At 40.9% G+C, this 24,862-nt stretch overlaps 1 protein-coding gene across 1 annotated transcript in view; it reads left to right on the forward strand.

The window, feature by feature from the left end:
• Window positions 1–24,862, forward strand: part of OBSCN (obscurin, cytoskeletal calmodulin and titin-interacting RhoGEF) — a 174,172-nt gene that overhangs the window by 91,511 nt on the left and 57,799 nt on the right. The window contains 21 exon segments of the mRNA XM_034060452.1: window positions 754–1,020; window positions 1,879–2,145; window positions 2,450–2,716; window positions 3,384–3,656; window positions 7,097–7,363; window positions 9,399–9,671; window positions 10,351–10,623; window positions 12,337–12,624; window positions 14,042–14,312; window positions 15,472–16,829; window positions 17,432–17,710; window positions 18,098–18,176; window positions 18,527–18,645; window positions 19,461–19,658; window positions 20,077–20,109; window positions 20,201–20,299; window positions 20,719–20,937; window positions 21,750–21,816; window positions 23,387–23,415; window positions 23,717–23,845; window positions 24,673–24,812. Of these exon segments, the coding sequence (XP_033916343.1) occupies window positions 754–1,020; window positions 1,879–2,145; window positions 2,450–2,716; window positions 3,384–3,656; window positions 7,097–7,363; window positions 9,399–9,671; window positions 10,351–10,623; window positions 12,337–12,624; window positions 14,042–14,312; window positions 15,472–16,829; window positions 17,432–17,710; window positions 18,098–18,176; window positions 18,527–18,645; window positions 19,461–19,658; window positions 20,077–20,109; window positions 20,201–20,299; window positions 20,719–20,937; window positions 21,750–21,816; window positions 23,387–23,415; window positions 23,717–23,845; window positions 24,673–24,812 (5,195 nt within the window).

The raw sequence follows: 24,862 nt of genomic DNA on the forward strand, positions 1-24,862 counted from the left end.
TGTCAACATAACTTTAGCTTCTGGAGAGGTGCCTTTGGGAGGAGAGATCTTGGAATTTTGGGAGATTCTGCTAACCTAATTTAGGCATTTAACAGTCAGAGATATTCAGCTGAGCTAGTCATTTCAGTCCTTCTTATAGTCCATAGAGTAAAGCAAGCATCCTTCAAAGACCATCCAACTTATCCTGAAACAAGCAGCTAAGATATGTCAGAATCTAAAGAATGTAAAGAATATGCTCTGAATTAATCTACTTATGATGGGTTTAGATCATATTTACTCCAAAACCCATGTGAAAACTCTGAAAAACCTTTCCATTAAGTTATATAGAATGTTTTGAAAGATGAGCCATGTCAGTACCTTATGTTGGTTTCTCCTTTTTAATCTGGTTCAAAATATAACTATAGAATCACAGAATGGTTTGGGTTGGAAGGGACCTTAAAGTTCATCCAGTTCCCACCCCCTTGCCACGGGCAGGGACACCTTCCACCAGACCAGGTTGCTCCAAGCCCTGTCCAACCTGGCCTTGAACACTGCCAGGGATGGGGCAGCCACAGCTTCTCTGGGCAACCTGTGCCAGGGCCTCACCACCCTCACAGGGAAGAACTTCTTCTTACCATCTCTACCCTCTTTCAGTTTAAAGCCATTCCACCTTGTCCTATCACTATTTGCTCTTACAAATAGGTACCCAGTTCTGATCCTGGGGCAATGCTGGATTAAGTGGTTAGAGCAGTGTTGGTATCCTGTTCTCCACAGTTGCTGCAGTCACATTTGTGAAGCCACTCCACAGCTTGGAGCTACAGGAGGGTGGCACAGCTCAGTTGTCCTGTGAAGTGTCTAAGCCTGATGTCCCAGTGGAGTGGAAGAAAGGCACATCAGTGATCCGCTCCAGCCAGAAGTGCAGCATCAAGCAGGAGGGGAATGTGCACACGCTGGTCATTCATGATTTGAACCATGCGGACTCAGGGGAGTATAGCTGCCACACAGCTGATGGGAAGACCACTGCCAGGCTAGAGGTTAAAGGTATGTTTTCCTCTTTGCTCATCAGTGGTGAGAGATGTGTATGTCTATTTTTGGAGCTCTGTGGTACAAAACAGACACTGAGGTAGTGGAGCAAATGCAGTAGAGGCCACCAAGTTCGTCAGGGGCTGCACATGATGTATAAGGAGAGGACAGGGCAGCTGGGTTTGTTCAGCCCAGGAAAAAGAAGGTTGAGGGGGGACCTCATTTCTGTTGTTTATGGCTTCCTAATAGGGGTCTACAGAGGAGAGAGACAGATTTTTCTTGCTCAGAAAACAGATGAGAGGTAACAAGTGCAAGCTGCAGCAAGAGAAATCCAGACTGGAGAAAAAAAGCCCCAATCTTTCACAATGAAGGGGTGGTCAGACTGTGGAACTGGGATCCAGAGGGGTGGAGGAATACATGGAAAACCACCAAAGGCTCTGTCAGCCTTAATTATTCTGGAATTCATCCCTAGCTTCATGACCTGAAGCCTTAAGTTTGCAGTTATATATTCTTTGAGTGTTTTTATCATGTTCTATTCTTATATTTTGGGGAGAAAAAACCATCCTGGCTTCAGAATTTATTACTGAAGTTATTTGGGAATTCTTTGTGAAAAGAAGCCTAAAATTCAGGGAAAGAAATGCAGCTCCTGTAGAACTGAAATATTCTGTGCTGGTTAACTCCTTTTCCTCCTCCTCCTTTCGCTGGCTTAATGCTGACAGTAGCAGGGATGCCTCCATCTCCTTAGGTAAATGCAACCAGATTTGCGCATGAACTTAATGAATGGCATTATCAGTACCTTAAAACATTCTTCTATTTTCTATTTTTTCTTCACCTGTTGGTTTTTTTTTTCCTCTTTGCACCATGTCTCCTTTCAAGCCCTGCCTGTGCTTTTCAAACGCTGGCTGAAAAACGAGGAGGTGGAGGAAGGTGGCACAGCCATGCTACACTGTGAGCTGACAAAACCCAATGCACCTGTGGAATGGAGGAAAGGAGATAGGGTGCTGCAGTCAAGTGACAAATATGAGATCCGACAAGAGGGGACACGCGTTGAGCTCCTCATCTATGATGCTGAGGCTCAGGATGCTGGCGATTACACATGCGATTCAGGGGATCAGCAGACCACTGCATCATTGCAAGTCAAAGGTAGGAAATGTGATTGCGCCTCTACCTGCTCACACTGAAAATTGTGGGTTTGCCCATGTGAACCTCCTTAGAGGTCTTGTGACCTATGGCAATCCTTTATGGAGTAGCAGTGGACACCCTTATAGTATCAGCAACTGATGCCATGAATGTCTGGCTATGGCACAACTTAAAATCCTGCTCTGAGCTTGGCATTGCCAACAGGCAAATTGTGGTTCAGAAAGAGGGGACTGTGAAGCTGGAGAAGTTGCAAGCAAGTTTCTCACCTCTGAGCAATGTCACTAATGAAGCTGCTTCTCTACTACAGTACTACCTGTGTTGTTTAACGAAGAGCTGAAAAACGTAGAGTCTGAAGAAGGGGGAACAGCTGTCTTACGCTGTGAGATCTCCAAACCTGAAGCCCCTGTTGAGTGGAGAAAAGGAGGGGTGGTCATTCAGCCCAGTGACAAGTACGAGATGAAGCTGAAAGGCAGAATTGCTGAGCTGATCATCCATGGTGTAGAGCCTGATGACTGTGGGGATTATACCTGTAGCACTGGATATGAGATCACTACAGCTTCTGTGTATGTGCAAGGTAAGGTGAAATGTGGTGGAAGCATTCAAATTTTGCTGTCTGGATTTTTTGTTCCAAAATCTTTGACATTAACTGGCCAAACTTGTCTCAGATGTAAACAGTTGACAGCCCTTTCCTTTCCTGACTTCAACGATGATATAAACTCTTACCTCCAGGCTGAGGCTGGACCATCCTCAAGTTAAAGTAGTTCAAAGTACGGACCATACCAGGTACCATAGTAGATGGTGGTATTGCTAAAAAACTATTTGCTTGAGCAGTGGTCATAAAAAATCATGGAATTCTTATTATTACTGTTTACAGCTTCTATCACTGATATTCTTCATACTCTTTTAAAGTACTGCAGGTAAATATTTAAATCTTAACCTACTTCTCTGCCTCCAACCTCATACAACGTCAATGCAGATAGTCGCAAATGGTCATGGAGTAAATTTTCCTCCCAAAGAAACAGTGTTTGCAGAGACACACACTGTGCTTGCAAGTGGATGAAGAATGAAAGGTGGTTTCTAAATCCCTTAAGGAAAGTTTTAGCTCTTTTCCCTGGAACAGGATTACAAGTTTAATTCTTCTGGATAACTTGCACTGTTGCTTGGGCTAGTCTGCTGGAAGAAACATGTATATGTTTATGCTTTTGTTTTCCTTTGGCACCTTCTCTTGCTCTGTTATACAGAAGAAGCAGCAGTCATAGTTTCTGGTTTAAAGAACACAGATGTCTTTGTGGGTGAGTCAGCCACGTTCACCTGCGAGCTCTCACACCCGGGCGTGAAGAACGTGCAGTGGTGGCTTGATGGATCTCCCCTTCACAACAACTTTGTGACTGAAATCTCTGAGCAGGATGGGATAATCCACACTTTAACCCTAAATGACGTGGCGTGCCATGACTCTGGCACTGTCACCTTCAGAGCTGGGTCCCTTATATCTACAGCTAAATTATTAGTCAAAGGTATTTCTTAGAGAAAAATACATGGCCACCTCTGGACTTACTCAGTGCACTAGTGCTTCTGCCTTCCAGGCTACCCTTACCAAATCCCTTAACAGTTCTTCTGTGTCCTGCAACCCTCCACTTCTGCAGGTCACTCATACTTATGCCAGAAGTCTTAGAGGTACAAACACATCGATTTTTAGAGTGGTTCAGGTGAGGAAGGTTTGCAGGATCAGGGCTGCTGCTTTCACCTGACTTCTAAGTAGAGATGAACATGAATCACTGTGGTAACACCTGATTTCTTTTATTCCCACTGCAACTGTTTCTCTAAGACCACAAATATTATGTAGCTGGAAATTCACAAGATTACCACTGTGCTGCTCCATGACTAGGCTACTGGTGCTGAGCTCAGTATGTTCCCAAGACAAGACTTTGGGCTGTTGTACTGATGGCTCCAGAGCTCTTCCTGGAAACCAAAGAGTATAGGACATTGTGGTAACACTGACAAAATGAGCCTTGTTTGTTGGCTGCCAGAATAGTAATGGTCACCACTGCATTAATAAAGCTTTCTGGTCTATTGGATAAATATTTTTCTCATTTGGTAAGGGTAGCCACAAGCTGCAAATAACACTGAGCTCCAGACTTGACAAAGCAAGCTCCTTCACATCCAGTCCTTTTATAGCCATCAGGAAAAGCTTTTATTTTTCAGACAAAAGTAATACTTTATTCTTAGCTTGGAAAATGGATTTATATATAATAGAGATATTAAGGCTTAAGAGTTCTTTATTGAAATCTACACCAGTGCTATAGTTGTCTGTCCTGGTTTTGGACTATCATAATATGTATATATAATAATAATATATAATAATATGAATGATCCACAGTATGGGATTGTAGTTGGTGGTTGATGTTTCCTTCTCTGTATATGCCCTCTATACTTAGCTCTCAGATAAAATGCCAAATTCACTTCTTCCTAATAACAGAATGAAGTATCAACAGTATAGAGTGGAAACCCCACAAGTCCCATGTCCATTTGTATCGATTTTGAACTTCACATTTTCAGAGGCAGAACCTGGTTCTGAGCTATCCAGGCAAAGAACTCCCCTGCGCTTAAAACATAAATTAAAAATAAATGCATCATTAGGTATCATTAGGACTCCTGAGAAGTTTTCATTTCACAGAATCACAGCATTATTGATGTTGTAGGTTACTTCAGAATGTCGTTTAAGCCAGCCCCACAGTTCATCCAACTACCTATATGTGGATATTTTGTACTTCTATTTAAGCAGGATTGCATTAATGTAAACATGAATCACAGTAGTATGTGACTATAAATGGATAAGAATGTGAAAGATATTTAAATAACACCCCAGTTACACTGTGCTCAGTAACACTTGAGTTAATAGGAAAGTAAAATTTGTGTGTGTTAACAGCCAATTTAATGCACTTTATTTTGTCCTGAAGTTTAAAAATAGATCTGTCTTTGACTGACCTAGGTGTATTTCAGTCTGTCTAGCTATTCATGCCTTTTTCTTCATCAAGGAACAAACTGTTTTTCTCTCTACTTCATGTGCCCATTCTCCTGGTGTAAAGCATACTTGTAACTGGATATATTCTATGGCAAGTGAGATCTCATGACAGCTTTCCCTGTTGGGCCTTCACAAGATCATTGCCCTACAACTGCATCCATTCAGTGGCACAGATTGATGGCATCTTCATGTGTGGGTGTGGGAAAATGGAAAAGGTTGAAGGAGCTGCAGCTGCCTTCTGACCCTTTTGGGCAGTGTGGGAATTCCAGGCTCCAGTGTACATGCTGGCTTCCAAATCCCAAAGAGCTTTCTGCCATTCTGCATCAGTGAACCACCAAGGTCTTAGCCTAGCAGTGGCAAAGAGCAATGGGACAATGGAATCAGGATACCTTTCTTCTCCAAGACCACAGGTGACATTTGCTGTGAGGAGCACATCTGTATCTTATGAAAGGAGATGGTATTTTACTCCTCAGCTGCATGGATACCTCCTGGCTTCTTCAGTCCTGGTGTAATCAAAACATACCTACAATCTGCCACTGATGCCTCATTTCCATGAACACATACGGCAGAAAAGTGGCAGAGGAAGCATTAGGGAGCAGGATCAAGCCTTGCAGCAAGTTTACAAAAGACACTTGCTACACCATCTTTGCTTCCCAAAGTCTGTTAGTAGCATCCCAAATCCTCACCCTGATGCACCAGTCTTTAGAGGAGCATTCCAGACAGAGGTCCAGTGTAGTTTATTATAGCTGGCTTATGTGATCAGAACAACTATTTGAAAGATAAGGACGTAAATCAGCTTTTTCTGTCATCTTTTTATGACCCATTGTAGCCCTATCAATTTGGAGGGCAAGTTGACATAGTTTGCTGAGAAGGATGTTGCAAAGAGACTTCAATTTTCACATTTCCCTGAGATTTTTCTCTTAGCATATGTATTTTAGTTGTATGCTGGTGGTTCAGTTTGATTTCTCAGGAAGAACTCCTTGGGTGCTTTCACAATATTTTGAGGTTAGATATATCTGCTGTGCCCTACAGCTACCTCCCAAGAAGCAGAACTAGTATTTTAAGGGAAAGACTGCATGCTTAAAAGCAGCCTGACAGATCTCACCTTTTCAGAGGAGCTGCATATCCTGCATTTTATAGGCTCTCTGGGACTGCAATGGTTTATGCCACAACTCTACTTTCAGCTGCTGTGAAGAAAATTGTATTACTTTTCCGCCAAACTATGTCTCTGCTGCAGAGAAACACATGGTTAACCAAAGCAATGAGTACCCATCTCCTCTGAAGTGCTCTTTTTTGTTACAGTTGTCCTGGATCTTTGCTCCTCATGCTGCCAGTGACTCCTGATGTATAGCCAGCACAGGACAGGAATGAGCACTTGCATCTGAGTACTGCATTTCTTTCCAATGAGTGGTTGTAGTTTGCTCCTAACCAGGGCCTCCAGTAGATTTTGTGGCATTTTCCTATTGCTATGTGAGGTTGAGAGTTGCAGGGAACATTCACAGCAGCTCATTCATTGCAGTCCTCTCTCTCACAGATGTGCTCCTACCACATTCTGTGAAGCAGAAGTGTTTCACGTGCAGTGCTTCCCACTCTAGAGGATTTCAGCAATGCTGAGGGAAAAAATAAGGGAACTCCAGTAGGCATTAAGGACAGAAGTTCATATTCAGGACAGTTAAAGCACAAGCCTTAATTGCTGGTGGCCCATTTTCCAGTGTGATTGTTATATTCTAATGTACCAGTTTTGCTTCAATCCTGCTTGGTGCTGACACAAGCACAGACTAAACTGCTAATACCCAGTGTGCCCAGTCAGCTTCCTGCTTGCACTGTCATTCTGCTTGCTCCTCACATGCTCTGTGCTTGTCAAAAACCATTAAGTTGCAATGTCCATGAGGATCCACTAATGCATGTCCTTCCTGACGTGTTGATTAACAGATCCAACCATTGAAGTGGTCAGTCCCATGCAGGATATAACTGTTGATGAAGATGGCACAGCAGAGTTCATATGCCAATATTCTAGGCCAGTGCACGCCATATGGAAGAAAAATGATCAGGAAATACATGCAGATGGGCAGCGAGTGATTATCGATCAGGATTGGAATGTAAGCATGCTAAAAATTAAACCTACGGTACCAGAAGACACTGGCATCTATTCATGTGAAGCTGAAGGCATTAAAGTGATGGCTACACTTGATGTTCAAGGTGAGGTCTTCCAGCCAAAGAGGAAGACTATCATGGGTTCCAGATAAAAAAAGGTGGAAAAATCATGGCAGCACCTCTCAATAAGTGACACATAAGATACCCACTCTTTGGTGTCCACTCCGGTACTGATAGTGATGATGATAGTAGTTGGGAGTTAATGGGAACTGAACATGAAATTGCAGCATTTGACCGAAGCTTGGTTCTAATTAATGCTCACTTACTACAGTACTTGCACATCATGCCTCTTCTACAATGAACTGGAACACCAGTGCAATGGGATGTGTCCTGCTGAATTATTGCAAAATCACAGTCCAAAAGAATGTTGGTCCAAAAGAATGATCAGAGTACTTTTTGCTGTTCCAGAGTGCCTTTTACACACAGTAATGGGTAGTGTGTAAATTCATTTTCTTTTCAACTAAGCTAAAGTAGCTTAATATTTTACTTATTTCAAAAATTGATCACTCAGGCATTATCTTCCTTCTCACTCGGCATTAGCATTTGTGAGGGCCCTGTGAAACAGTAAATAAAAATATTAACAGTAAGATTATGGTTTTATATATTTATGTTTCTTTTTTCCCCCTGCTGTTTATGAAATAATTGGTTTAGTCAGCAGGTGGGTCAATGTAATCAATGAAGCAATAGTTCTTCTTTGATTTGTGAATATTTGTGACAATTATTCCTTCTTCTTGCTTAACCAGGGCTGTTAGTACAGAAGAGTAAAATACTATTTATTATAATATTTTCTATATTGATAGGCACTTTCTGTTGTAGGAATTTTAAAAGATGTTAATTAATGTAATCTAAAAGCATCCCAGAGGAGGCTGGATTTACAATTGGCTGCTTTTTGTGATTAGTGAAACCAGCACTCAAAAAGTGCACAAATAAACAGCTTGGATTTGTTCTAACAAAATTATACTTCCTCCAAGGATTTATAAACCCATCATTACTATCCATAAGTATTATTATTATAAAATATAGATTTTATTTTTTTAATAATTAATGGGGTTTTTTCCTATTAAATAAGTTGTTCAGTTTCTTGGGTTTTTTTGTTGTTTTTTTTTTCTTTTTGATTAGAACAATTCCAGATACTAGTTACAGAGATCTAAACAGGAATGTCTCAGGGCACTGGTTTATATCATAGATCACACTGACCATTGTGATATTGGTATTTGTGCAAACTGTATTTACTCAAGCGTGTGTTCCCACTGTTGTGCATGTGTTTGTCAGCTGGTCTGACACGAATTATATTGGCATGCACCAGCCCACATTTAATTTTGTGTCAGTCTGATAGAAATCACAACCAATGCATGCGAATGGTTATGGAGATACATGCATGTCTCTGACCACACAATTCACTACACACGCATGTGAAAATAAACCTAATACGTTACTATAGAGCTTTTGTAATAATTCAGAAATCTACCATGCAAAATACTGTTAACACAGGTTTTAACTTCCTGTGAGTTTCCTAGAGGCAGACTTGTTAATGCAGATTACCGTCACTATGGCTTAGCCAGCTATAATATTCTCTCATACTTGCTTTGGAAGAAAGGTAGAAAGATTTCATCATGAGCTGTCAGTGGATTCAGATATCCCCAGTTATGAAGATGATTGTGCTCCCTGGCACATATGTAGGAAGTGTTTCCTACTGTGGGACAGAAGGAGCTTGATTATACTTCATCTTCCTGACCTATCTGTTCCTATTGACTATTGGCCTTATTCATATAAACAACACCCTTTTGTTCTTCACTTGTAAAAACAGAAGTTGGATTTCAGGTGAAAGCCTAGATTAAATACTAAACATCCTAAAGGTTTATTGTTATTTTTAAACTATCTCACTACTTAAAATGCTTTTACGTACAGTACTGTGTTAGAGTAGTTGAAATCTGTAATTAAACCTACAAGCACAGGTTATCACATCCATATCCTTCCCATCAGCTTTCCAGCAGTGGGAGTCATCCAGTGCTCCAAGGCTTGTTAAATTCAGATATGCATGGCCAAACAATTAATACCGTTCATTGTCCTTCTCTGCTAGCTAAGAACAGCATTGTCCAGGGCTTGGAGAATGTGGAAACTGTGGAAGGAGGGGAAGCCCTGTTTGAATGCTATCTTTCCAAGCCCGAGTGCTACAATTACAACTGGTTGATTGATGATGAACCTGCCAAAACTACAGAAAACACTGAAATGGTTTACTTTGAAAATGGGCTCAGGCATCTTCTGCTGCTGAAGAACCTAACTCCCCGGGACAGTTGCAGGGTGACTTTTATGTGCAGCGACGCAGTGACCTCAGCCTTCCTGACAGTGAAAGGTAACTGAAGCACTCATGCCCAGAGAGTCTAAATTTCTAGTTGGAAAGAGCAAATGAAACAGGAAAACATGATGAGTAGCAGAGAGGAAAAATTGTAGTTGTTACTTGCTTCTTACCTAAATCTTCTTCCTGCACAATACATAGATGGCGTTTTACAGTTTCAGTTTTTACCCTTGTTCCATATGATATGACACAGATATAAGCAGCATCAGCTGGCAATTAGTTAGCAGCAGAGGACTTTCTTGCAGTTGTCATTATTCTGTTGAGTTGGGTTGTCTTTATGAGTACTTGAGGACTTTAAAGGTGAAAGTTGTATCAGTAACAACATTATCTCTGCTTGGTTGTCTTTTATGCCATTAGTGGAGATCCATGTGGGGATCAGAATCCCTTCAGAGTACAAGAACAGTTATCTTCAGTGATAGCATACTATCTTCATTGTGGTTTTCTGCTACCTGGGAAGGAAATACATTGCTAGGTTGGGTTTTGCTCCTGTAAGTTTTGGGAAGTTTCAGTCCCCAGTGATACCTTCTGACCTAGTGATATCTACATAACCTCTCTTTAAATGATACACTCATTTTCAAGGCCTAACTGTCCAGAGCTTCAGCATCAGTATTCACAAAATCTCTTGCTTTTATTTGTTTCTCTAACTGAGGGCTTGATCACCTGTTTTTATCTGCAGAATGGCGCCTACAGATTTTGCAGCCTCTCACAGATGTAGAAGTCCCTCTGGGGGAGAAAGCTACATTTAGTTGTGTTCTAAGTGAAGCTGTGCCAATTACGGAAGTTGCCTGGTATAGTAATGATATAGAGATCCAGTCAGATGAGGACTGGGAGGTACAAGCAGATGGAAACAAATACAAACTTATTCTGAAAAATGCCCAACCGCATCATTCTGGAGAGGTGACTTTTGCTTCGAGGGAAGCAATTGCATCAGCCAAGTTATCTGTGATAGGTGAGTGTCTGTTGTTCAAGACCAATGGCACTTGAAATCTCAGACTTAACTGAGCTACAACATTGAATTTTCTAATCTTTGTGCTGATTCTTTTATCTTTGCCTTGCATCCTCAGCTAGTGTTCTTAGTCAGAGAAGATGCAGCTGGGTAACTTGTTCTTTGATTAGAAACAGTCCACCTCATCAGAAGAAAATTACATCAGGCTGGTGTTCGTAAAGTTGTTCACCAACTTTCTTTAGCAGCAGTCTTTTGTAAAATGTAATGTAGAGTCTGATGGAAATCAATTTACTCAGTTCATCACCCTCAGGGAGGGAGCTGAACTAGAGCACATGTGGAAAAATTATCCAGAAGGCAGAGGACCCCTTGAAATATGCTAATCTTCTCAAGTGAAGGACAACTAGTTTTCCAGATTAATTAGTTGCATATTAATGTCTTCATGTGGGTGAGATTCATTAAACATGTACTTTATACTCTTGAATTACTTCACAATTAGAAAAGTGATAGTTCCCTAATTCCCTCATGGGTAAGTTTATACCCATGATTATCAATATCCATTTCTGCACCCACTGTCTGGCTGTTTTCCACGGTGGCATAGGTGGGTCACCCTGCAGTGGTCACTCCAGCACAACTCCAGTGATGGTTGTAAGACAATTGCAATGTGTTTTAGCTGCTCACTGCAGTTAAGATGTTCAAGAGCCACTGACTGACCATCCATTATTTAAATCATTATGGGTAGTCCATCTGTCTATAGATTTCTGAGACCTGAGAGATCTCTGATATATTACAGTCATTAAAAAAAAAACAAAACAAAAAACAAAAAAAAACCCCAAAAGATTGCTGACAGATTTAAAACAGTGTTGTTTTATTTTGGACACCTATGTTTTAGGAACTGCAAAATATTCCCTTCACAGACTCCTCCTGTTGACACTTTTTCTGTATGAAATTTGGTGAAAAATACAGGAAAAAAAAAGCTTTTATGTTATGTTTGTGGTGTCCAGAATTTAAGAACTTTCATTGACCTTATTTGCTGCTAATATGTTGGATAGGTACATTGTGGCGGGTCATTTACTTGGTAAATGCCTTGAACTTGAAGACTGAAAGAATTATTTCTGACTTCTAAGCCAAAGCATAAATGGGGGAACATTGTCCAGTGCACTGAGTATGACGATCAGTAGACAGTTTAGTAGGACAGCAGACCATTCCCACTATGTATTCATTTGTTAGTGCCTGATGTGTGACTTATATAACAATTACACAGAAATTGAGTGACTTGCTCTTAAGTTACCAGAGTTACCCTGTAGTCAAATAATAACTTGAATTCCATTAAGGCCAGACATGAAATAAATATGATCAAGGCCCAAATGTAACTGAAATTTTCAGCTAAATTCTTTGATAATATGGACAGTATAGGGTTATCTTTGTTTTGAGCTAGGTGGGACAAAGCATCAGGAAAAATTCACAGTATGTGACATTAAGTATGTGAGATGACAGCTGGAAAATGGATGTTTGTCATTAGCAATGTAGATCAAAGGAAAACTCAGTGGTGCACATATACGTCTCATGGTTATGGGCATGTACCTACTCAATTTTACAATAAGACAAATACTGACTCTGTTCACTTCCTTCTCATTGCCTGTAGAAGGCTCTTGGTTGTTTCAGTATAAAGCATTATTGCTCATGTCATACATTTCGGGACCTCTGTTGTGCCTTCAGCCCACCCAGATCCACCTGAAGAACCAGAAGTTTTAAGTAAGAACAGCCACTCTGTAACTCTGTCTTGGTACAAGCCATTGAGCGATGGTGGTTGTGACATCCTAGGCTACAATGTGGAGAAGAAAATCCCAGGTATTGGCTGGCAGTCATGCAGCAAGGGCATTATTCAGAACACGGAGTTTATGGTGGACAATCTCACCCCAGGTGAACCCTACAGATTCCGCGTTTCAGCTATAAACAAAGTTGGGGCCAGTGAGCCGGTGCACTTCCCTCAGATGGTGCAGCTAGGTGAGAATAGAGAGATGCACCCATGGAGGACTGCAAGTGGCTGTAGACCTTGTGTTTTGCATGGCATGCCTGCTTCATCCATTCCAGGCATCTCCTGGAAGAGGTCATTCTGCAACATCTTTCAGTGCTTTGCTGCCAACACAATAGAGGAGAAAGAGCTTGGAAAAATTGTTCTGGGCTGCCATGAACAAAACCAGCTGCATTATTAGTAATCAACACTTTTTTTCTCCAACCTGCAACAAGCTGCCTGCATCCATGTGTTGCCTGGTCTTTTCAGGTGGAGGTAGGATGGTAGAAGTCAAAAGGAGCATGTTGGGATGCATTTGGGGGTACCAGGACCCTGGTACAAAAGCTGTGGGTGTACAGTGTTGACTTCTTCACCCATCTTTCTCTTTTGTTTTATTATTTGTGTATCTTTTTCAATAACTCCCACAAAGAAATGATGGAGGATGCAGTTCTGCCTTCTGTTGGTGGAACTCTGGATGCCACAGTGGGATGGAGAACAACTTCCTCAGTCTTTCTTTTCTTGCAACTCTTTCTGTGATAGCAGAGTGCACAAAAAAATCCTCAAACTGAGAATAATAATAAACAAATCTTCTTCTTAAGGCTCAGACAGATAATATTTTCACAATGTAACAGCTGCCAGTGCTGGACCCTGGTAAATCTGTGTATGCTGACTTTGCCTACAAAAAACCCAAGGCATTTTCAGCAGCAGCCCCCTCATACTGGTGAAATATGTAAAGGGGCAGATCACACTCAGGAGTGTGCTGCTTTTGGTAATTCACCTGTGTACTTTACATCCCAGGCCACGTCTCCCCATTTCGTGCATTTGTCTTGACTTCATTCAGAGTATCACAGGTGTACAAGCAGCATGGCACTGGCAGGCCTCCTTCCAAAGGAGAATTTTTAAATTCTTTATGCTTTTTGAGAGTTTTTACTCTTTCTAAGATAGTGTAATTTCTTCTTTTTATTGCTTTATTTTCAAGAGTGGGATGAATGCTGCTTTTAATAATGTCTTTTTTAATTCTTTTTATTGTTTCTTTATTGTCTTCAGAACTGCTTCACTTCTAAACATTAAGGTCTTCTAGAATCTGTAGAACTGCTTGAATACTGGTGATGGGTAAATGAAGATCAGCAAATAAACGCGAAAGGAATGCGAAAAATGCAACCAATTTGCATGTATATATTTAAATGGAGCTGGTTTACCTGCTGGGTGATCTTGTAAAGTTATGTCGCTGTTATCTTTGGAAGTGCAAATTTTGTATGTTACCATATATTTTTTTTCTCCTTTTGGTGTTCTACAAAATCTAAAGAATGGAGGATGGGATGCTTGGATATTTTACAGAGTGATCTTGAGTGTCTTAACACTAAGTTACTGTATGTTCTTTGTGCTAATTTAATTTCTTTGTAATTACAGAACCTCCAGTTACAGTCACCCATCCTTTAGTGGGAGGATCAGTCTCAGAAGGAGAGGTGGCTCGCTTGGAGTGCAAATTATCAAGTGAAACTGAAAAGAAAGTTACATGGTTCAAAGGAAAAGAACAAATACGAGCTGGAGGGAGATACGAGATCCTCTCTGATGGGAAAAAGCAGATACTCATTATTCATGCATTTAAACCTGAAGATCAGGACACATATACCTGCATGGTTTCTCCAGAAGTCAAATCTGTTGCCAGCTTGTGTCTTGATGGTACGGAGCATGCATTCCTATGATGTTAAATAGTTCTGTTTATGGACATCCCAGGGCATCTCCACAGCTTGGACTGGAATTAGTCTTCTTTTACGAGCTGTGATAGCAATCCACAAAGAATTGTTCTCTTTCTGTTCAGTATTGCCCAGTACATTTCTGAATCCCTAACAGCTTCGAGCTGCTCAGATAAGATTTTCCTGAGTTGTATATTGAAGTTGCAATGCAGTTGTTTCTACATGGGTTTCTGGTGTTGTTTGACACGAGGGTATTCTGCCTGTCCTTCAGCTGCCATTTCAGAAAGTGAGGGTCCTTTTGTATATTCTGCATGGTATCTGCCAGCCCCCTGTTCTAGGCATCCCAAATGCCTTTGGGTTATAGTGCTTAGGAAGCTGAAATGTGCCCCTGTGGTGGGATTCGGTGGCCTACACACAAGCATCTGGTGCCACTGAGGCACTTCAGGATAACACCCTTTGCCTCCCTCTCTTTCTCCAAAAGGACCTAGAGCACTCGTGTTCTGTGTTATATCTGAGAGACATCATGCATGTCTCAGAAGCCTGGAACATGTAAAAAAAGCACTGGGGATTATGCAGTAACAAGTCAGTGTGTCCCAGGGAGTGAGTTACAACCTTCAGACTTAGATGCACCTGAACATGCAGGTGTCTCCATGTCAGGTGGGAGTCTTGGCTCTTGTTATAACCAGTGGAGATCTATTCAAGACAGTCAGTGAAGCCCTGTCTTCCTATAAAATAGGAAGAGGCTGAATAGTTTTCCACACTGCACTGACAGCCTTAACTAGATATTCATCAACTGCACCATTTTAAAAGGGCAGAAATTTATTTACTGGGTTCAAACCTGTGAAGAGTAAAAAAGTTGTTTGGCCATGTTTTAAGCACCTGCAAAGAACCATGGGATAATTGATGCTGGAAAGGACTTTGAAGGTAGTGTAGTCCACCCTCCTCCTCAAACAGGGTTACCTAGAGCAGGTTCCCCATGCCCTTGTCCAGTTGTATTAAATTTACACTTTGTTCTCAACAGAATGCTTAGTTAAATGCCACTAATACTCTCCTTCCCAGGTATTAGAATAAGCTTTCTATGTGCTTTCTCAAAGCTTACTCACAGCCTTTGTCTTTTAACATCTTAACAACTTAATTCCCCTCACTTCCCACAGTGTCAAAGCTTAAAGAGAGTGTCAAGGAAGCACCCCCTGCAAGTCAACCAGAAGAGCTGGTGGATGGCCATGTCCAGCCCAGCTTGCCCCCTGAGGCTGCTCAAGAGGGAGATCTTCACCTTCTGTGGGAAGCCCTGGCCAAGAAGCGACGGATGAGCCGGGAGCCCACTTTGGATTCCATCAGCGAGGTGCCTGAAGAGGATGACAAGCTTCAGAAGTTGAGGAAGGAGGAGGCAGAGATGTCTCACTATTACTCAGAGGAGTACTCCACATGTGATGAGCTTGCTAGGACAGGAGAAGCAGATTTCTCTTTCACAAGCTCAGATGATGAATCTAGAGCTGGGACTCCTTCACTAGTAAACTACCTCAAGAAGGCAGGGAAGAGAAATATTAGTGTTACTAGCAAGGTTCAGTCCATCTCCACAGGCAAATTATGGAAGCAGTGGGAGGAATCCAGCGTGGAGGCTGTTCTGGCTGCCCCAGCTGCTAAGCCATCTGAATCAGAAATGCCGGATTTAGACGACCCTTCCATGAACAAGGCTGCTGTGAAGATCCAAGCTGCTTTCAAAGGCTACAAAGTCAGAAAAGAGATCAAACAACAAGAGTGCCCAGTGTTTACTGAGACCTTCAAAGATTTCTCTGGTGAGCCTGGAAGCACTCTTCATCTTGAGTGTGTGGCCCACAGCAAAACTGACATGAAAGTCAGTTGGCTGAAAGATGGGGAAGAGCTTTCAGATGGTCGCTACTATCACATAGACAATTACTCTGATGGAACCTGCTCTTTGATTATCACTGGCCTGGACAGGAAAGATGCAGGTAAATACACCTGTGAAGCATCCAATAAATTTGGCAAGGTTTCACACAGTGCTAAGGTGGTTATTGGCACTCAGGAACCTCATGTTCTTCATAAGGAGGAGCAGGCTAAACACAGCACTGACAGTGAGACAGAGAGCTCGTCTGGCAGTGAGCTGGATGATGCTTTCCGTAAAGCAGCACGGAGACTTAATAGACTCTTCAGGGCCAAGATCTCAACTGAGATATCTGATGTGGAGGAAGAGCTCTTTGTCAGTGCAGATGAAGGGGACATAGATGTGGTTGACCATCAGACATATCGTGAGGATGACCAGTACATCTACATTAAGTTTGAAATCTTGTCTGAGGCAAAAACTGCTGCCACTCGATTCAGAGAGATGTTTGGTGCTCTGGGGATTCCTGTGGAGATTGACATTTTGGAGCAAAGCCCTAAAAAAGTTGAATTACGCATCGGGAAAGCAACACCACCCACCCATGGGAAGTTTGCACCACCATTAGCGAGACCTCCACCACCTTTGCTGACTTCTGATACAGGTAGGTGAAGCAAAACTGTTTATTCTTTGAAAAAGACAGCTAGAGCAGGTCACAATGTTACCTTTTCACTCACAAATAGCCCCAAAAAGTGTTTTTCATTTGGAGCAGATATTTTCCTGTAAATTTTGCACTTTGGCAAAAACTGATGAGTTTTTTATTCTTTCTAGTTTTGAGGGAGAAGAGGGAGGTTAGTGATGAAGAAGGGGGTGCAAAATATTGCTTTATCTACAAAGCTGCTTTCCACAATAAAAATGTCCCCATCTACAATAATATGGCTATGCTATGATTAGTATACTCAAATAAATGACACAGTTTTCAAAACTTCCTGAGGGAAACAAGATATTTTGGCAAAGAGAGGAACAGAGGCAATGTATAATTTGCAGCTGTGGTATTGCAATGCTTATGGTGTTATGGAATATCTTCATAGTATTTATTAGGGAATTCCTACTTGAGTGTTTTCATTGAGAAAAGATAACACTCTGCAATAAATAAAAAAAATAGAAACAAGAAGTCTTCAGGCACTGAGCAGCAGTGCTTTTAATATATGTCTTTTATCACAACCAAGTTTTTCCTATCTTCTTTCCTAACAACCCTGACTTTAGCTCCCATGTTTCTGACTGAGCTCCAAAACCAAGAAGTACAAGATGGATATCCAGTCAGCTTTGACTGCATTGTCGTTGGCAAACCACTTCCCACAGTTCGCTGGTTCAAGGATGGGAAAGCTATTGAGGAAAATGATCATTACATGATCAATGAGGACCAGGAAGGGTGCCATCAGCTGATCATCACAGCTGTAGTCCCCACAGACATGGGTGTTTACCGTTGCCTTGCTGAAAACAACATGGGAGTTGCTTCAACCAAGGCTGAGCTTCGAGTGGACTGTAAGTCTCAAAATGACTGTAGAAGAAACAAGGGAAAGGGTCCTGCTGTTTGGGGGATACTTTGTAGTTTGCTGGGTTGTTTGGGGTTTTTTTCCCCCAAGGAAAACACCATTTACATTAAGAAAACATATGCATTGTCCATGAAATGTTTCACTTGCAGACCTCTTGGGTTCAGTTAGGGTTTGCCAACTCCAAGGCAAGGCTTGGAGCAAAGCTTTTCAGATAAACAGAGGTGTTTTCCATAATCCAGGGGTGTATGGGTTCCTGCTGCAGTAGCAGTGTGAAATTAATCTGTTGTCACTCAAATTAGTCGGGAAGGATAATTATAGTAAGAAAAATAGTTTCAAAGCTTGGATTATAGAAAACCCTTCCTTTTCCATTTAACAGTGACCAGCACTGACTATGAGACAGCAGCAGATGCAACTGAGACGTCTTCTTACTACAGTGCCAAAGAATATATTTCAAGGTAAAACTCTACCTCTTTCTAAATTCTGACTTGGTAACATCAATACATATATTTATGGTTTTGCTGTATTTAGCAGGGTCAGTTTAATGTCATAAAAGAACACCCAGACCAGCTGAGATGCAGTAACTGCAACAGCTGGACATTTATCATGTCCAAACTTGCTCTGGCTGCCTTCAGGCTAGTCTAAATATTTCTTCACGGCATCATTCTATTACTTCTAATGTCATATAGTGCTGAATCTGTTGCCATGATGAGAAAGCCCACAGACAAAATTAACCTAAAATAGTTAATTCTGATTCCTAACTCTTTTCTGACTCTCTCGCTTCTTTCTGAATCTAATTGCTTCTTAGCCGAGAACAGGAGGAGTCTACCACTGAGGAGGAGCAATTGCCCCAGATCTTTGATGAGCTTCATGATATTCATGTGGCACCTGGAGCATCACTGGCTAAATTTCACTTGAAGGTGAAAGGTGAGGGAAGCCCACAGCACTGTCAGTTATTCCAGGTTTGCTGCCAGGTTGAAGTGCCGGACAAGGTTTTCCAATGTGATTTTCTGCAGCCGTGCCCCCAACCCATGCATCTTGCACCACATTGCACCACACAGCTAGAAGAACATGCTCATGCTGATGAACATTGGCTTTTGCATCAGAGTTAGAAAGATCAAGTGTCTCATTCTGTGTCCAAGTCTCCAGGCACAATTACAGGCATTTACTTCTGAAAACTAAGTCCTGTAATTCTTCGAGCACGTTAGTTACGGAGGAGCAATAAGGAATAAAAAAAAACCCTATAGCAAGGCTGTTCTTTATTCTCTTTCGTAAATGAACAGTCCTGGACTTGCCTTACTCTATGAGGGGGTTGCTGCTACAACATAAAACTGAAAAAACACCCCCCTGGTGTGGGCTCTGGTACTGAGAGGTAAGAATTTTCCTGTTTTCTCTAATTGCTGACCATAAAAAAGTTGAGAACTCTTTTGGCTTCAAGTTTTCTCTTTGTGTACATTGCAAGTCAGACCTAAGTGTTACCTGTCCAACCTGAAAGGTACTTGAACATGCAGTCAATAATGGGGAGTGCCAGAAACTTAAGAGACAGGAAAGAACTTTAACAGATTGATAGAATTTAATGAATTTGCAGACATTCATAGCTAGGTAAATCCTTGAAATTGCAGCCCTGGGCAGAGATGAGGTTTCCTTGGCTCTTGCTCAGAAGGACCTGCCTCTTTGGAGATGCTACCAAATCAATACTGATAATGCATTCTGTCCTCCTTGTCTGCAACTGCTTCTTGCAGGGTACCCGCAGCCGCGTCTGTATTGGTTCAAAAATGGACAGCCGTTAAAGGCCTCAGATCGCATCCTGAAGACTGATAAACAGGAATTCCATTCACTGGAAATTCGCAATGTCACTAAGGCAGATGCTGGTCAGTACTCAACATTTGTCATCAACTCTGCTGGTTCTGCATATTCATCAGCAAGGCTGGTAGTCAAAGGTAGGTATGGCACTGATTTTGGCATCTGCTTTTCTGTGTTCCAGTGTTTTTTTTCTATTTTGTAAAGTTATTTTTCTTGATAAAGGAAGTCAGGTAAAGTGGGAAGTCTGTAGATAAAAAAATTATATACTTTAATCTTGGCTCCCCTATAAATTCTCAGTGTGTCCCAAAGATGTTGCTTCTCTAGGGCCTGATTGTCGTCTCATAAGCATACATTTTATTCCTGCCCAACTTCAGCAAATTTAATTGTTCATTTTATTAAAACTGAGGGTCTCTCATAAATTATACTAACATTTCTGTGTAGCATCTCCTGCAAAGAGTAATACTCTGCAGTCACTTTTTTTTGGTTTTTTAGTTAAACTCATGGGCACAAAGATTTTTGTGTTTGTCATTTTGCTTTTTCCTTCTTGTGTTACAGGTCCTGATGAGGAAGAAGAGCCATCGGAAACAGGTGAGAGAAGCCGTAGTGGGTGATAACAGAACCCCTAGGAATTTTTCAGTCATCTAAACTCGCCATGTTTCATCAATAATGTAATTTTCAGATTCCCACGAGCAGCTGATACCACCACGGTTCCTTGAAAGATTTACTAATAAAAAGGTGAAAAGAGGTGCAAGCATCACATTATCTGTAAAAGTTGAAGGTAAGTGGATAGATACTAGATTCTCTCTGGCCGAAGTAATTGTAATCTCATCTCCTGTGTCTGAAGACTGGGGCTCTACTCCCAGCTATGTAAAATACTTTTATGTGCTTTACAGAAAAGCATCTTATTCATCTTCACTTCCATTTTCCTGTGTGTAAAAACAGGGATAACAACACTTATTGGTCTCTGAATATGTGTTGATTAACAGTTTTGATTTTAGAGAAAGGTTTGATGTACTTCTGAGTGCGTTGTAGAAAGACAATTTTCTAAAGATATCCTTTAATATGTATTATGCCTTTTATTGTTGGGAAAGAGTCAGGAAACAGATCAAAATAGCATTTATTCACAGCACAGCTTATAGTTGTAAGGCAGGAACACCACTAGGAAAATTAAAGCTCTTTGCATTGTTTTTTCTTTAGGACATCCACCACCAACTATTACTTGGCTAAAAGAAGAGTCTCGGGAAGACATCCTGTGGATCAAACCAGAAACTCCTGGATATAAACTTGCCAGTTCAAATCTGCATCACAGTCTGATCCTGTTGGATGTCAAAAGGAAGTACAGTGGAGCTTATACATGCATTGCTACCAACAAGGTTGGCCAGTCCATCTGCACAGCCACCGTGGAAGTTTCGGATGGTAAATCTTTGTTACAATATAAACACATTCTCTATTTGATGTTTTATACAGTCCCTAAGAGAAGAACAAGTGTCATTGGTAAAGAAATTAATCAAATTACAACTTGAAAAAAAAATCCAAAACTATTTCCCATGATGAGTCATGGCTTTGCTTGCCTTACAAATGATTACACTCTTTTTTTCTGTTTGAGATTTCTGACCCTATCTTAGATTAACAGCAATATATTTTCTATATAAACAGAGGACAAGGTCCAAGAAACAACCAAATTAAGCACAAAGGATAAAGAAAGAAAGACAATGAGAAGAAACTAGCAAAAGTCATAATTTGAAAAATCACTTAGAATGTTTTTCTCTGCTAAGGTATTTTGCATTGTAGAGCTGTCTTAAGGCAGCTGGAGTTATATGATTCTCCTTTCACAGACCTTTTCAGATCCTCTCCTGTCACAATTCATTTGGTAAGACAGGAGACAGGCAAATACAGATTGGGAGTAGGGGCAGCACTGTGAAGGACTTAATTTTTCTGTTATCCTTCCTTGCATCCCACATTTTTACTGTACTAAGAGCTACAGGAGCATAGCTTGAGCAATGTATTCACATAGGGAATTCATACACCTACATGAACAGGGAGAGAAGAAAACTATTTGCATCATATTGAGTGGGAGTATGTCTTCCAGGTCAGGAGCTGCTAACAGGGCAGATCCAGTATTTCAGTTTTCCCAGTAATCCACATCTAGAAAACATACCTGCATGAAATACACAAAAAAAACACATTCTCTGCCTTCTGTCCTCTAATGATAAACCCTCATCTTGCAGTGAAAGAGGCCGAAGTTCTGACCCAGGAGCGTGTGATGGTGTCGGAAGCCATCATGACCACACTGGGGTAAGTGGTTGGTCACCTGTGGTGCAGTGGAGCAGTGCAGGTATCAGTTCCCATGAGTCACTTTTAGGCTGTGTTCATTTTGGACATCTCATATTCATGTCTTGGCACCAGAATTAAGATAGTTTGAGGTCCTAGGATGGGAAATGCTATGAATACTATATACTATATCTAGTGCTATAAATCATACATATAATATCAGTGACAGTCATTTATGTTTGATTATCAGGGATGATAGGAACAACGACAGAAAAGAAATGGGTTGGTCATATAAAACTCTTGCTACTATTTCATCTCCTAAAAAGAATGTAAAAAAAAAACCCAAACTTAAGGGTCAAGGTTTTCTGACTGTTACTTGCCAACATTGATACTTCACAGAAAAAGAAGCTGAAAAAGGTCTGCTCACAAACTTCTTGTTTACAAATGCATCTGAAGAATAGCCTCTTCAGTTTACCATCCTTGGCTTGGACACTAGGCAGAGAGAGCTTGGAAAGCGGTATCCACCTGAGCACATGTTAGCTTCTAGAATATGTCTAGCTTAAACCCTTGACCAGTCTTAATCTGAAGTGTGAAGAAAGCCGCAGTGCAAGTTCAGCTATTCCACTGCAACCTCTCCCAAGGGTGGGTCCAGGCTCTGTTAGGCATACTTAGTGATATATAATTCATCACATATCAAGTGGATTGCCTCCTGTGCACTAATAGAGAATTAGAGGAGATCAGCCTGTGCAATTAAAGTTTATATCCTGCCTCCAAAAACAACAGGAAAACAGAGAGGTTGACTTCAAGATTTTAGTGTTTTGGCAGAGCTGTAGTCTTGAGAAACAACACACTCTTCATCAGACGCAAACAATGCTGGTAGTTCTTCATGCTGATGAAGTCATTTTCACTCAGTGTTAACAATACAGGCTCCTGCCCCTTTCCTGCTAGCATGAATTAATTTGAACCTGGTAAAAGCTGTCAGTGTAGCAAGGGTCTCTTTAGACCCTAGAACTACTGCAGTACAAGTAGCCAGCTTGTTTCCCAGCACACAGGCATCCTGATGTGATGGGAACAGATCTCTTGGACAACCACAGCATCTACATATTCTCTGATTCTTGGTTTCCTGATGAAACCACTGCAAATTGTTAAGCATTAATTCACTGAAAACTGAGACTACAGATCCCACTTGACATAATGTAATAGCTTTATTTCAGAGTCAGCTGGGAATAAAGTCCAGTAGTACCATGGAGGTGGAGGTTATTTGGTTCTACAATCCACATCCTGAGCAGCCAGATCTTGTCAAGCAACAGTTTGTAATAAAAGTTAGGAATAAGGAGAATTTTCAGATGGTATTTGCCTGAAAGACTAAAACACATGAGCAGTTCTGTGCCCATACGAGCCACATGCCCCAGTTCTCATTTGTCATAGTGGCTCTAATGAGTATCGAATACTAACACCTGCAGTCAAAAGCAGAGTAATAACATACATATTCCCAGACTTCACATACAATGTCTTAGAAGGAGGTGATGTTTATTATTTATCTCTCTTTGCTACGCATTTTATGTTAACATTTAACTCTGTTTTATTCTTTCAGAGATATTCAATCCTCTGAAACAAGAGAAGGTAAGAGGCTATATTCTCTCTCCTACTCCTGCCCTTCACATCTACAGTTGATATCATCTATGTATTTCATGATTATCACCTATTTTTGTCCTGTTTTCTTGGAACTGTCTGAACTGTTGGAACTTTTCAGGACCGGTCTCTGTTCAAGGGTGTATTATTTGGATGAAATGTAAGCAAGCACAGCTTTAAAAACAGGAGAAGTGAAGAAAATTAGACCTTCCTTCCACAGATGCTTTTGTTACTCAAAAAAGATGACTTTCCAGTGGCATTGCCTGCTTAATAGCAAATTCTCTCTTTTCAGGAGACTTCGAAGGTGGTAGAGAAGGTGTACCCAAAAGCCCTATTTCATTAGCTGATGTTGGCTCAGAAGAGTTCTTTCAGAAACTCACTTCACATATCTCAGAAATGGTATCTGCAAAACTAAATCAAGGTAAGGAACCTGTCAAACACAGTTTAATTAGTGCAGAAAAGGATGCAGTCTTTTTTTTTTTTTAAATATCAGTGAGCAGGATGACTGTGTCAAAACTGCTTCGTAAACATATGAGTATTTGTAAGTGCTTAGGACCATGGATTTTTAGTAAAAGTCCATCTAAACTGCATGTCTTAGTCTACAGTTTTGAGATAGAAAAAAGCCTATTACAGTAAATGAAGATGGCTGATGGCTAAACATGAAATTTTATGCATACAGAGTTTGTTTAAATAAGCAGAAATAAGTGTAAGATTTAGAGTGGAGGGCAAGTTGTAAAAATGGAAGTGTATTTTGAACTTCTAAGGTATTTTAAGTTCTTCAGAAATTAATCACTCCTGAGTCTGAAAGCAATCCTATTTGAAGACTTCCCCCATCTTCAAGTTTTAGCTCACAATAGGGTTTTAAAATCAAGTTAAGGCAGAAAACTGTGTTCACAGCTGGGCAGTAATCCAATGATGTGTTGAATTAAATGAAAAATCCTGGTTTGTGTACCATATACTTATTATCTTGTAGTAATGTTTTATCTTCAAGCAAAAAGAGAGGCCTTAAGTCTCCTACAAACATTCTTGCAATGCAGTGGCAATACATGCAGTAGGGATGCAGCCTAACTTATTAAAACATTTCAATTGTTTGTTTAATCCTAAATACAAATAGGACTTCACACTAAATATTACAAATGCTCTTCCTAGGGAATATTTATTTGTATGAAACTGAAAATTATTATAGATTTAGTTCATGTTAAAGTAGGAGATCTTCATTTCATGCACTGTTCTTGCTCTGCTTTTCAGCTAAGCTTCGAGTGCCTGGTGCAGAAAGTGATGATGAGTCAAAAACACCCTCTGCATCACCTCGCCATGGCCGATCCAGACCTTCCTCTATTGTTCAGGAGTCCTCCTCTGAATCTGAAGATGGGGATTCCAGAGGAGAGGTATGGTATCTTTATGGACAAGTTTTCACAAGGAGAAAACTTTACTTAGA

The sequence above is a fragment of the Melopsittacus undulatus genome, chromosome 1 (genome assembly GCF_012275295.1).
Source record: "Melopsittacus undulatus isolate bMelUnd1 chromosome 1, bMelUnd1.mat.Z, whole genome shotgun sequence".
NCBI classification, from domain to species: Eukaryota; Metazoa; Chordata; class Aves; order Psittaciformes; family Psittaculidae; genus Melopsittacus; species Melopsittacus undulatus.